Below are 15338 nucleotides of genomic sequence, written 5' to 3' on the forward strand. Positions count from 1 at the left end.
GCTTGGAAAATAATATATATAAATATTACTGTATAAAATATTAGGTATGCTATCTCTTGTAAAGATGGATGAATGTTTCAAGTAATAAATGAGGCTTAATTATTATTATTATGTGAAGATAATAATATTAGATTCCCACGAGGATGTATTTCTCCATGCTTACTGTTGATAGAGGACAAATCTTGGTTTTTAATTATTAATTAAGTATGTGGAACATGGTATAATGGTTGCAGCTTACAAACATTGTGTAAAACAAAAAAACTTGCCGATTAAAAAGAGTGGCGGAGAGTTTATTGCCAGTTCTTCTCGTCCGTTCTTCGCCGTTGATTTGAGAACTGGCAGTAAATGTAAAATTAGAAGCATTTAGACATAGACATAACATTTATTACTAACAAAACACACAAAATAAGAATAATCAAAAAAAAAGAATGAGAGATAACAATTTTTTTTGTATATATGTTTATGTACTTATGTTTGTTGTAATATATGTACGTATTTCTTTATTGACGTACATAAGTGTACATTCTGTTAGCTAAATGAATAAATGATTTTGACTTTGAGCACAAATATTCTAATAGACTCGAAAATTTGAAATCATTACTTTGTAGTACTGAGCTAGATTTTTTCTTATAAATATTAAGTGTATTTAATTTTAATTAAATAAATAATAGTTGTAATACCCGAATAATAATAATAATACTTTATTCATGGTGGTGATAAAATTGATCTAACGCTAGTCCCCACACTAGGGGAGACCCTGCGTTATGGGTAATTACAATTATTCCGTGGTGCATGTTAAAAACAATTTTTAAAGTAAAAGTATCCTTCGTGTTTCGTCTACTCAAAAAGTCGTATAATGTACTCAAATAAAATATTAAAAAATAATACTTCATTGTATACATAAGCATAGGACAGACACATTTCCATGTCTGGTTTTGTTAAATAGTATTTTTTTTGGTACACGATATTAAGTGGAATTTTTTCAAACATACGACCTTAGTCTTGGCAATACCTTAACCAGGCTACCATCACTCATATAAAAACCCCAAATTTTATTCAAATTAGTTCAGTAATCGTATTTTTAATATTTGTGGAATTAATGCAACACAAAGCATATTTCGTTCATAATTTTAACTCAAGGAAATTGTTTCTCTATATGTAAAAGCGGGCCTCTGTCTGTCCGTTCCACCGTAATAAAGGGATCTGCATGAATTCGAATTTTATAAAATATTGAGGGTATTTTTATCGGAGCTCGGGATTTGGGTGCTATTAAACTTTTTTCGAATTTTATCTTACGGAAGATATTGTTCTTGTTTTTGGCGCTTAATGTACCAAACGAATGGTTCTGACCTCAGCCATGAATTTTTGAGATAAAATTTATTATAAATGCTATATGAATTGTAATTTTGATAGGAGATTTATTGAGATGTGGTCGATTTTTTGTTTACAATTTTTTTTATAGAACAGGGGGAAAACGGGCAGGAGGCTGATCTGATGGTAAGTGGCCATGGGCTCTCTCAATGCCAGAGGGCTCGCGAATGCGTTGTCGGCCTTTTAAAATATTTACATTTTAATTTATAACTCTTTCTTATGGATCTTGTGTCATTTGACAAGTAAAGAACCTTAAAAATATACTTTAACTAATTGAGGTATAACATGACCCATGTTTGAATAGGATTTGAGCGCAAATTTGGTATCATATTAAAATATTTGGTTGTTTTTTGAAGAATTCTATTATTAATGAATCATAATAATAGAATTCTTCAAAAAACAACCCTACATTCAAGACATTGTCTAAAGAAAAAAGCTTTGGCATTCATAGCAAATTGATATCAATCACTGACAGATGAAACGCTGGCAAATTCTTTCAATAAAGCACCTCCAAAGACGGAGAATAATCAATTCTCATTTCGGCCCAGTATCGGAAGCAGGCGACCATTTTTAATCGTCTAAGAAATCGAAAGAATACAGTCACCGGCAGACAAATAGACGTAATTAATGACATTTTACTCAGATACGGGAATAAAGGAAGGGACAAAACAAAACATCGCGCTGGTGTCGAACGAAAGAATTTATCATCGCGACCGCAGCGACAGTCCGACCGCCAATGTCCATTTGGATAATGCCCAACGCGATTAAAAATATAAAAATACCCCCACCCCCCGGGGGGAGGGAGTCTGACGGAGGACACCGCTCTGAGGACACAAAAGGATTATAAATGAGAAGGAATTTTAGATAATATTTGTACGTTGGATGTGGATTGTAATGTCGGTAGATCGGGCGGGCGACGTCGGGCCCGGGGGAACCCCCGCGCCTTCCGCGATACTAATGAGTGTTTGTATCAATTTGTTAGTATTGTATTTGAATATTTTTCGTGCGTTCGTTACGATTTTAATCCCTTGCGGTTGTTGCGGAGTGGATCGATGCTTTTTTGTTTTAATATTTCTCGGCTGTTCGGAGATTTTTTATTTTAATAATGGTTGCGTTTGATCGTGGCTTGGTCGTTCGCGTTGATTAAATGCTGTTTTATCTTTATTGAAATGCGACGTTCTTCGTTTGGGTTGCGTAAAATTCATTGAAATTTTACTTGCAATTTCAGACAAATGACGGAAATGTAACATGTAAGCTACGATATTAAAATTAATCCTATCTACACTGTGAAATTTGAGACAAGCTAATAAAAATATGAAATTTTTAATATGCAGAGTATTTGGAGAGTGTACGGAGCGATAGCGCCAAAGGCTGAGATAACGTTGTAAAAATATAATTCATCGTCATAATTAATAAATTAGAATATTTTTTTCGCAGCGGGATTTTTAAAAACGTACCCTGAATCCGAATGAACGCAAAAGAATAACAAGAAGAGACACCGCGGCCACGACGTGTTTTCAATTCATTATCTCGAAAACAAAAATTTCATTAGCCCGAGATTTCCTTTTTAAATTTAATTATTCATATTTAAATTAAACATAATATAATAGAGGTCCGCCTCGGTAAAAACCGGTTTTATCGTATCATATTTTATTAAACGAATTTATAATTCCGCGCCCAATCTGCGCGGGGGGCGGCCGAATTTATGAGTACGGAGCACAAAAATCCACAATAATATTTCAGGGATGTCCGGCGGTCTTTACTTACCCCTGATCTATTTAAAAAAGAGGCCCGGAAGGACAAAGGGTCGTAAAAAAACTGGACACGTATAGGTTGGCCGCGTCGCGTCGGCATTGTCTGATTCTTATTTTTTACCGAATCGGAACCTTTCCTGGGCTTTTTATCGGTTTTTGTTCCGGAGGTGGGTCCGGCCTGTATTTGTATGCCGTTTGTTCTAATGCACGATCGTTTGTTACCCCTTTTCTCTCGCGTGGTAAAAAGGCGACCCTTTGCAAATGTGATTTACAGCGAAAGGATGCTTTCTTATAATTTTTGTTGGTTTTAAATTATTATGATAATTGAGACATGTTGAAGGTACAATAAAACCTTCGAAACTCGGTTTGTTTCTTGAATTTGATTCTATACAAATTCAACCAAATATTAGCTAGTAATGGAAATTGTAGAAACTATTAAATAGTAGAAATATCAGACACAAACTCTAACTCAAAATATCTTTATTCATATAGGTAAACAAGTATACTTATGAACGTCAAAAAAAAGTTAAATTAATCGTAAATTTACATATACTACCAGTTCGCAAGTCAAGGGCGTAGAGCGGGCAAGAAGAACTGGCAAGAAACTTTCCGCCACTCTTTCTAATCGCTAAGTTTTGACTGCTACGAGATCTCGTACGACACGAACAAATCGTATCCCCAATACGCATATATGCCGTTCCAATCATTAATTTAATTATGGTTCTCTCAAAAGCGTTACTGAAGGGTTACCGCGAATCTTTAAAGGGATTAACGAATGAGGCCCATTTTTACTGATAAGGGAAGGGCCGCAGGAGATTTTTAAACAATGCTTAATTTATGTGATGCGGTTTTTGTATTAATTATTTTACGTGGTTTTTGTACCAAATAATAAAAGTGTAACACATGTGTTTGACTGATAAGTGCTTTATTTATTTACAAACGGACAGGAAGCTCACCTGATGTTAAGTTATACCGACACTCACATTGGACGAAGGCTCGCAAGTGAGTTGCCGGCCTTTTAAGTAGAGAGCAGGTACGGTCTTTTCTTGAAGGACCCTAAGTCGAAATACTTCAGTGGGTAGCTAGTTCCACATAGTGATGTGCGGCAAAAACTGTCTTAAAAAACTCAGTTGTGGAACGACGGACGGCGAGGTGATAATGGTAGTGCCACGGGCTCACGCGTGCGTTGCCAGCCTTTGTATACATATAGTTTCTTGAAGTTTTATTAAAGTTTAAACATCTTTTGCTAATACAATTAAATCTTACTGGATACAAGTGAACCGGGTAAGCAAATGACACATCTTTGTTGTTCAACACAATGTTCAAATCCACAGACTCCATAACGTAGAGGGCGTAGCTATCGCTGTCTTCTTTCTCCGAATCCTTATGAAAGAGCGTACCAGTTGGTACGCTTTTTTATAAGTCGAATTGATAATATTGTTTACCCTAACAAATTCTCCTTCATCTTCGCAAATGTTATCATTTATAAGAAGGACTAAGTACTCTATTCAACTTAAATAAAGCTGTAATACAACCTACATAAGTAACTCAATCGACTAAATTAATTAATTTATTTATTATTCTTTAATGAAACAAAATCCCTACAAATCTTCATCTCGGCTTTGTATCTATTATGGTGATATTGTTTTCATTCTAATAAGTAAGTTATCAGCCTTCTGTACCTGACACTCGCTGACTTGGGTCTAAGGTATGTTTCCTTCAGCGTACGAGCGAGTAGAAGCTAGAAGATTAAAAAGAAGAAAAGAAGAGTCTATTGGTGCTGGGAATTGAATCGAGTCGCACGCTTAAGCCGCTAGGCCAATACTGCTCAGTTCTAATAACACTTTATTAAAAATATCATATTTACGTTTCAGGAGCTATTCGCTGGACGAACGATTTATGTACGCGAAGGGTGAGGTTCATAGAGTACGGTGGCATCCCAAATCACTCTCACATTTGTTGGTTCTACTCTCCGATAATACTATGAGGTAAGATTAATGACATAGCCTATAGAAACAATTATCTATGATATACATGATATCATCTGTTATCCTCAGCATCTTTATTTCTCTGCACTGGTCTCTCTGAATCGACTTGGAGCGAACCTAAAGGATGTTGTCAGTCCAACTATACATGATACTATAAGGTGTTGATTGGATCACCCAAACAGTAGTATAAGTTATAGGAATTCGCGTTGTAGGAGTGTTTCTCGCAAAACCGTGTTTTTTAACAACTCAAAAACTAGGAACACGAATTTAATAGAGTTATTTAGTTTAATTTTATAACAATACAATTGAAACAGGTGCAAAGGTACGCAAAACTGATTATGGACTTGAAAAATCAATATAAATTTCACACTACAGAAATATAACATGTGAAATCTCCGCGTTGTACGAATTCGCGTTATAGGGAAGATTACTGTACCCTTCCAAAGTTTATTTGCTTAATCGTGCCATGTACCGCCGGCCAGGTTCACCAGGTCATCGTGTATATATCCATCATTAAAATAAATATAGTTTAAAAAAACTATAAAACACGCTTTTAAAGCACATCAAACTAAAAAGTGAAAAATAATTCCTAATTTAGGCTGAAAATCGTAATGAACAAAAAATACTGGTTTTATTGTGAAAAAACGTGGGTTGCTCGATAGACGAAAAATATAGCACAGAGCGCCCCACGCATTATTTTTAAACTATATTTATTTTCCACTTTTTAGTCCTAGCAGCAATACGTGTTGTCTCAATTAAATCGTATTGCTTTGTGGACTTAAAAAAATTTCATTGTTTTTTCGAGATAAACATATGAAACTATTATATTGTCGCTAATTCTTTATAAGTGTACAAAGTTTGAATTAAATCTGTCTGTTTAAAGTGGGTCAAAATCGAGTCCGAAGGAGTCGGTTACATACATACATACAAAATAAAGCGTGTAAAAATATTTGAACGCACTAATTCAACTGCTGGTTCTTATTCTACTTACGTACTTCAAAACAAGTGCAAAGTCTCAAATCGTGTGTCAAGGCTTTTGTTCTAATTTCTCACTAACAATTCCAGGTTATACAACATAGCCCTTAAGACAGGACCACGGATGATTAAGTCCTTCCTAATTGGACCAAAACCTGTAGGCTCCTTAGGAATGACCTTGCTGGACAGCTTCGGTGACTCGGCAGTCGATTTCACAGCCACACCAGATAATGAACACTTGCTGATTCTCAGTGGGAACGGTGATGTTTATATGATGAATACTGACTTCTTGGAGAGTAAAAGGTATTTTTAAAAGTTTTACAGAAATTTGTCATTTTATTTATATTTTTTTTACTTTCATGATAAAGTAATTAATATAAATAAATAAATTTTAGTCATTTTTTAAATGGGTTTTTGTTAGTATTCGATTTGTTGAATCAATTTTATTTATTTATGTCTGATGATTGGCAACTCACAGTGAAGCCGGATCTATATATCACATACTGCATTTAATTTTTAATAGTATTCAATTAAAAAATTCTTATTGATCCTAGATGAAAACTAGACTTGGTTTGAAATGGTTTGACAGCTCTAGACTTGTTTAGAGCTGTCAAACCATTTTTACTGTATTAAGTTTGACATATTTGACAGAGCTAACGAGATTCGGTCACGATACACGAATTATGCGGACCTCAAATTTATCACCACACACCTGTAGTTCTCTAATGGGGCATGGGGCACTTCATCATCACGTGATCAGCCTTATGTGCCTACTAAGACTAGACTAGGAGCTTCATGATTTTTTAATAAAACATTTCAGTCCCCTACAAATAAAACTCCGCGGTCCACTCGCCATGTACCCACCAGCTGATGACAACTATGGCTCCGAATCCTGTGCCATCATGACGATGGGAGCCGCAGACTACTCCACCATTGTGGTCATCGCCAGTGCCACGGCATCGCTGTACCATTGTCTTCTTCTACCTAACGTAAGTTATTTTTAGATATATAAAATATATATAATTCCACCGCAACCTATTATAATATATTTCTGACTAAAAGAACAGTCTAAGCTGCATTAAAATCGGTTCAGTAGTTTTTAACTATTAGTAGACATCTATAACAAACTAACGGATCCAATAGACGTTGTCCTGTCTGACATACAAAAAATTTCATCAAAATCTGTCCAGCCGTTTAGGAATATAATTATGAACACATGCACAGTTGACTTATATTAGCTGTTTATTTGCTGTATAGATACATAACCTAATAACCGGTATCCAACTGCAGCGCCATCTGTCGGGCTGATTTGTGAATCTAAACCATCCAGGGCGCCACCCAATACAAAAAAATTCATTCAAATCGGTCCAGCCGTTTAAGAGGAGTTCAGTGATATACACACGTCCAGTAGAATTATATATATAAAGATACTGTTGATGGGTATTTGAAAGCGAATTTGTCTAAATCAATACTAAACTTAAACTAGTGTTATTTTTTTATGAGTAGGATATCTGATTGGTTTGTTAAAATTGATTTCAGGATTCTGAGAAAGAAGACAGCGATGGCTACGCCCTCTACGTTATGGAGTCTGTGGATTTGAATATTGTGTTGAACAGCAAAGATGATGTGCCATTTGTCTATCCGGTTCACTTGTACCCGGTAAGATTTAATTGTATTAGCCAAACATGTTTAAACTTTAATAAAACTTCAGGAAACTATATGTATACAAAGGCCGGCAACGCACGCGTGAGTTCCACAACTGATCTTTAAGGCACTTGCTGCGCACCAGCTCTTCGACTTAGGGTCCTCTGCTTAAAAGGAAGGCAACGCACTCGCGAGCTTTGGCATTGAGAGTCTCCATGGGCGTTATCACTTAACACCAGATGAGCCCGGTTGCCCCGGTTATATAAAAAGAACTGGAGTGGATCTCCTTGTATCTTCCATCTAAGATATATCTCTAAAAAGATAAAAACTGCCTTTTTTTGGACCACATTACGATCTATACAGTTTCTCTATGATTACGTCGAAACAAACATTAAAAAAAAAAATTGGTTTCAGTGCTTGGGGAATACGTACGCGTGCATGCACGCTGGCGGCGTACACTCCGTCACTTTGCCCTTCATGGGACATCTCAAGGACTTAGCTCTGGCCGAAGAGAGTAAGTATATATAGCATTTAAACAAAGATTTCATTATTTTAATAATGGTGCGGGTATTGGCACTTTTTAAATCACTTATTATTTGGAAGGTACTTACCGGAAAAGTTCGAACACGAATAATACAAATAAGAAGTGTTTAATGTTTTTATCATGTCATTTTTAAAGTTATACTTCTTTTGACGCGTTAGGGAAAATGGTGACAGTAAATTTTTACGATGCGCGCGCACACCGTCTCAAAAACGCGACACCATGAAGTTAGCATAATCAACATTTCTAAAAGAAATCATTTTTTTGTGATATTTATATAAACTTTATTTAACTAGATAATGCGTTAATATAAAACTTTCAATGTAATAATTTATACATGTTTTCTATTGTTAATGTCGTTTTTTCTACAAACGTAGAATAAAAATTTTGAAAAGATTTTTATCTTGTTACGCCAAACAAGTATAACTTCTAACGCGTGTACATAAGTACACACGTTTTTCTTGTTATGACCATAGATACAAATGATAGAGTCCTTCATTTGAAATTATAGAGTCCAAATGTGATAATATACAGAAACTATTGCCAAAAATTTATTGGAATTTTTAGTATGCATTTGTTTGTTCTAGAAATTTTTAACAAATCAAAAATTTCTCACTCTCGATAATGTCCTTTTCAGATGAAATAGATTCCATCCTATCTCTAATAAGCAGCAAGTCGAGCGCGGCTCGTCACCTGGTCTGCACCAGCTCGGACGAGGCCTCACCTCCCGTGGGACTCGTCTTGGCTCCTCCGCTTCATGACATCCTGGTACTTTGCTCTACGGGGGAGTTGCTAACTAGGTAAGCAAGAAGAGATAGAGAAGAAAGATCTCTTAACTTTGTCAAGTGTTTAATGCGTTTTTGTTTAATTTTGCAATTACGTTTTATATTAAAATGCTATTGGAAGGAGTTATTTTTTTTTAATTTAAAGTAAGGTAATTCCTGTCATAATATAAATAATAAAACCACCCGATTTCAGAAAAAGGAGGTTATCATTTTGACCTGTTAGTGTACATACATTGATAAAATTAGATATTCCAAGTTAGTGTACAGTGAAATTTAATGTAATTTAGTGTTGGCCTAGTGGCTTCAGCGTGTGACTCTCATATCTGAGGTCGTAGGTTCGATCCCCGGCTGTGCACCAATGGACTTTCTTTATATGTGCGCATTTAACATTCGCTCGAACGGTGAAGGAAAACATCCTGAGGAAATGTTGCCTTAGAACCAATAAGTCGACGGCGTGTGTCAGACACAGGAGACTGATCACTTGCTTAGATTGACAAATGATCATGAAACAGACACAGAAATCTGAGGCCCAGACCTAAAAGATTGTGGCAACGTTTTTTTTTTCATTACTATCGATTATAATAAATCTTTTCTGTTTAAATTAACCTAACACTAGAAGACAAACATTCAAATCCTGAATGTAACGAAAAATCTCAAAAACTACTGCACCGATTTTAAAATTTCTTTTCCATTCACACAAGCACTATGGCAAATTATGAATACTCAAAATATTAATTAGAAGTTATATAAATTTCTAGAAGGTTGGAGCCATACATCATAGAAGAGAACCTGTTCAGGGAGCTGCAACTCCAGAATCCAGCTTTGCACAATGAAGAGTTACACGAACTATTAAAAGAAGTAATTATATTGTTTACGTCTATAGTCGAAGGTCCAAGGTTCAATTTCCGTCTCTAGATATCGATGGAAAACGAAACGAAAATGATTTTAATTCATTTAAAATTTTAAGTATTTATATTTTAATGCAACAACCCTGAGGTCGTGATTCGAGTTCCGCAGAAACATATATTATTTAAAAAAAAATATTTCAGATTATTTGTAACTATAGAATTTACATAAATTGTTTTTTTAATTCTTTTAAATATTGCCTTTAAAAAAATGTTTGTCTGTTAAGTCGGATATTATTTAAATTCCAACGTTCCTTCATTTTTTTATTGCTGTTTTACTTTTATGAAAATTTATCCATACGGACTTCACCGCGGAAACATTCGGGGAGGCTTCCTAGAACCTCTAAACGTCAACATCTGTTAAAAACTCGATTTTCGAAAATTTTCATTTTTCTTAGCGGGAAGTTAAAAAGAAGAATAATGAAATTATGAAAAAAAAATAATAATGAAACATAAAATTTTATTTATTACCTATTTTAATTCGCCCAGCGAAGCGGGCGGGAAACGGCTAGTTATACATATAGTAATTATAAAAGCGCGATTTTTTTTTCAGCGTCAAAAACTGTCTTTCGTGACGATCATACAAGAGATATTGAGTCGTGAGGTCTCCCAACCCATTCTGCATTTGAACAAAACTCAGGATCTGGGACCCAGAGAGATGTTAGAGGTAAAAAAATAAAATAAAAAGTGTTTTTAATTAAAATATTAACTTTGATCTAAATTAATTTAAAAAATACGAAGAGTTACGAACACGTGAAAATCAGTCAACTTACAGTCCTTAACTTAGTGACTTCAAGAAAAGAGCGTAGCAATTATTCAAAAGCCGGCAACGCACTCGCGACCCTTCGGGCAATGTGAGTGTCCATGGGCGGCGGTATCACTTAACATCAGATGAGGCACAAAAAAAAATATTTATGTGTATTTGCAGATGTTAACAGAGGTGACAGTGAAGCTCCGAGAGCAGTACATCGCGCGTCAGAGCAGAGCCAATTCAGCTCTGGTCAGCAAGATCAACGCGCTGCGCTCTTTGCAGATGCAGCAGGTCGCCTGGAAGGAGGACCTGCAGGTAGGTTTTAAAATTTTAAAAAAAATGAACGAAATTACCCTAGACTACGAATATCTTAAACGACTCAAACTAAAATGATTTATTTTTATATATCTAATATATAAAATTCTCGTGTCGCGGTGTTTGTAGTTAAACTCCTCCGAAACGGCTCGACCGATTCTTATGAAACTTTTTATTCATTTTCAGTAAGTCTGAGAATCGGCTACTATCTTTCAATCCCCTAAATGATAAGAGGTTTCCACCCCGTTTTTTTTTTGTTTTTATTTTTTTATAATACAGTATACAAAAATCCATACAACCGCTAATTTCAGCCCTCTACGATCAACCTCTATTTTTTAGTAGATAGTTATTTTTATTGAACTAAAAAAATGTTGTCTAGAAATATTATACATGGCAAAACAAACGACGGAATTTCGTATACTGCCTCTACATCCTATGATTAATGAATATATTTGTATTCGTTAAGTATACAATAATAACAAAATTAAATTGAATTCAATTATAATTTTTAAAAGTACTTAAAGGAATCTCAATGATTAACCAAAATCAACGGTCAATTGATTCGATCAAAACATTTCCCGACATATATAATTTTTTTTTTTTAAAGACAATTCACACCAATTGACCAAGTCCCATGCTAAGCTAGTGAAGCTTGTGTTATGGGTACGTGGAAACGGATATACATACATATTATAGATAGATAGACATATAAATACATATTTAAACACCCAAGACCTAAGCACAACACCAAATGCTCATCACATCGATGTTCGTCTCAGCCGGGGATCGAACCCGGGTCCCATGGATTCGCATAGACCAATGAGTCATCAATTTATTATTATTATGTAATTACAGAAAGACATTCAAGACGTCGAACTGGAGTCCGCGCTTCTGATAGAGAAGAGGAATTTGGCTGAGAAAAAGCAAGAAGATATTAAATTTCGGTAAATATGAATGCATAACAAAATAATTAGTTGCATAAATTTAGATTTATTCTAACCTTAAGTTTTTAAATAAATAATCTTAAAACTTTATTAATAAAAAACGAAATATATTTGAAGACAAGTAATGTATAATTAATCGCGCGTTATTCGAGAATACTACAACGTGTTTCCTATAACGCGGAACCAATCGACCGCGTTATAGTTTATTAGTGTATAAGCATACGATGGCTGAACCACGATCGTACTCGCAAAATGAAGCTTGAAGTGGAGTTAAAAGATGTTCCGTTCGTTGAACGTTAGTTGGGTAAATCAATCTGCTAAGGAATTCAATTAATACTAACTATTATAATAAAAAAAAGGGTGCGTGTACTTATGTACGCGCGTAAGAAGTTATACTTCTTTGGCATTATTAAAAATAGTTTTTGATTGCATGCAAATAATTATTTACAATTAAATAATCAAAGACTGGAAAAGGAGTCAATAAAGTTCAGTTTACATTTGAAAAATTAAATAAATAAATATTTATTATTATTCTCTTACATTAAGTGTAACATAAATTCTATTAAGTTAAAAGTATATAGTATTATATATTTAGAAAATCTCTACCAAACACTTAGATGTATATTGTAGCTTTGGCAGTATTGCACAATGTAGCCATTGATTTCAAAATCAAAATTGATAGGTTGATAGTTCTTAATTTAGGTTGTTTTAACAATTAAGTTATTTAAAAAAATAAAACACTATTTATCTTTAAAACATTTTTATTTCATTATACTATTTATTTTTAAGTGACTCTAATGTCTGCATCAGAATTTCGGTTTGTAATTTAAAATTAATCATTACTTGGTTGTGCATCTCTGCCATATTCTTAACTCTATGTTTGTGTTCTATTTGAAGCCGCTCATTTTCCAGAGCCCGAAAGCTATGCATATCTTGATACGAGGCTTCTCCAAAACTAAAACTACTACTTGCTTTCTGCAACAAATAAGAGAATATTAATATATGTTCTGTCCATGCAAGACTTAAAATTTTTATAATTCATATTATAAAAATCCTTCCTGGAAGAACAGTCTATATATTAGTCAGATCAAAACCCGTTGTGTAGTTTAGAAAAACTAATTTCACATGCTACAGACCTGGATAGCAACTTTCTTTTATCTATTTAGAGATAGAGATAATTTAAAAATAATACCGGTGTCTTCCTTGTAGGTTTCTTTGGAGTTGTTTGGGGATTCTTGTTATTCAGTTTGACATGATTTTCTTTACCCTTTCGATTATAATCCTACAAAATAATGAAATTGTTAAGTTATGTTGTCACTGTTGTGCACACCTTTGTCTGGCTTTTCTAGTATTCAAGTTATGTCAAAACTGATTTATTACCTTATCATTGTTCGCTTTATTTGCTTTTGGGATATCAATTGTTTCCAAAATGATTTTATTTGTAATATCCCAAAATATATAAATAACATCTATTAATTTAAGTTCATCATGTTGAGTGGTTCGCATTCAGGTGTTTAGGTGTATTATACCCACTGTCCATTATAAGTGGGAATGGGCTCACTTCTGGCTGGACAGAGTTTTGGTACTACAAGTGCAACATGGATATTTTGAGGTATTAGAATATCTCTGACTACCCTGTAGGAGAATAAAGTACTGTTGTGAGCATATTATGCTTGAGAGGTTGAACCTTGAACATCACCATACATCATATTTATAATTAACATTCCTACCTCGACACCTTCACAATCAAATTCATTGAAATCGACTTCAAACTCTTGCGGTATCATCTCTGTCGCGTCCATTGTGTCTGGAGAAGGTGATGGTGACTTTGTTTCACCTCCAGTTTTTGATGTTTCACAGCGATAAGATCTCAGAGAAGACAACTCTTTTTTTTTATTCAATTTAGTGCACTTTCACTGATTCATCAATTGTTTTTGTCTCTTACGGAGTCTGTCTCGGACGGTTAATGTCAGTTTTTTCACAAATGTTTTCTAATATTCATTAGTATTGATTAAAATATTCAATTTCACAAATCACTTCTGAATATAATTAAAAAGCATTGCTAAATTTCTTTGAAAAAATAATTAAAACTCCTTTATTGGTTAAAAAGGTAAATGACAAATGTCATTAATCATTATTGTCATTCAAAATTTGCGATCTTCGAACTTCACGCATATTCTATTTCTTTTTACTTGTAGATTGTCTTATTCCTATCTCGCTCGCGCACGCTATAATCACACTGCCAATTTTGTGTCACAGGTGCGCGCGCATCGTAAAATTTCACTCTCATCAATTTTTCATAACGCGCCTAAAGAAGTACAACTTTAAAAACCTAAAAATACTACTATTATAATAAAATAGGCCTAAAACTACACACTGGTAACGGACTACCAGCTCATCCTTACCTACTAGGAACAAATTCTGGCTGCCAGCTAGTTTTTTATTATTGAAGTTATACTTCTTTAGGCGCGTTATGAAAAATTGATGAGAGTGAAATTTTACGATGCGCGCGCACCGTGACACAAAATTAACAGAATGAAGTTGCCCACGGAAGATGCCACGGCATTGGACATAATTTAAAAATAACATTCGAATAATAATAGAATTTATGTTACACTTACACTTAATGTAAGAGAATAATAATAAATATTTATTTATTTAATTATTCAAATGTAAACTGAACTTTTTTGACTATAATGACTCCTTTTCCAGTCTTTGATTATTTAATTGTAATTAATTATTTGCATGAAATGCAAAAAACTATTTTTAATAATGCCAAAGAAGTATAACTTCTTACGCGCGTACACAAGTACACGCACCCTTTTTTTTAAATTAACTATTAATTACTTAATATGTCATGTGGAACATGGTGTAATGGTTGCAGCTTATAAACGTTGTGTAAAACAAAAACTTGGCGATGAAAAAGAGTGGCGGAGAGTTGCCAGTTCTTCTCTTCCGTTCTACACCCTTGTTTTGAGAACTGGCAGTAAATGTAAAATTAGAAGCATTTAATGTATATTTCTTTATTTACATTCATAAGTGTATACGTGTACATTGTGCTGCCTATATTAATAGATGATTTTGAATTTGAATAGTTTGATCGTAATACCTGTGAAATTACTACAAACTTTGCGATTTAACAGAAATTGCTTTAACGCAGTTAAAACCGCAGAGCAATAAATAAATTTCAGATGTTCTTCGGTAATTCGAGCACTGAGTTCGTCCTCCATCAAGAGTCCAGCCGAACAGGAGATGATGAGACAGTTAGAGACGTACAAACAAAAATCCTCATATTTGCAGACGCAGACACGAAGCCTTAGAGAACATGTGGACAAACATATACAACGGGTAAGATTTATAATAAT

General features: G+C 34.2%; 1 protein-coding gene across 2 annotated transcripts in view; it reads left to right on the plus strand.

The window, feature by feature from the left end:
• Positions 1-15338, plus strand: part of LOC125053658 (nuclear pore complex protein Nup88) — a 128631-nt gene that overhangs the window by 105453 nt on the left and 7840 nt on the right. Inside the window, exons 3-13 of one of the 2 annotated variants that reach the window (XM_047655133.1) lie at positions 5000-5113; positions 6179-6391; positions 6909-7077; positions 7628-7747; positions 8147-8246; positions 8911-9073; positions 9817-9916; positions 10517-10630; positions 10892-11029; positions 11885-11973; positions 15165-15321. In XM_047655133.1, coding sequence (XP_047511089.1) covers positions 5000-5113; positions 6179-6391; positions 6909-7077; positions 7628-7747; positions 8147-8246; positions 8911-9073; positions 9817-9916; positions 10517-10630; positions 10892-11029; positions 11885-11973; positions 15165-15321 — 1477 coding nt within the window. Of the gene's footprint in view, positions 1-4999; positions 5114-6178; positions 6392-6908; positions 7078-7627; positions 7748-8146; positions 8247-8910; positions 9074-9816; positions 9917-10516; positions 10631-10891; positions 11030-11878; positions 11974-15164; positions 15322-15338 lie in introns of both variants that reach the window. The other variant, XM_047655134.1, reaches the window with a different exon arrangement.

The sequence above is a fragment of the Pieris napi genome, chromosome 11, assembly GCF_905475465.1.
Source record: "Pieris napi chromosome 11, ilPieNapi1.2, whole genome shotgun sequence".
Taxonomy (NCBI): Eukaryota; Metazoa; Arthropoda; class Insecta; order Lepidoptera; family Pieridae; genus Pieris; species Pieris napi.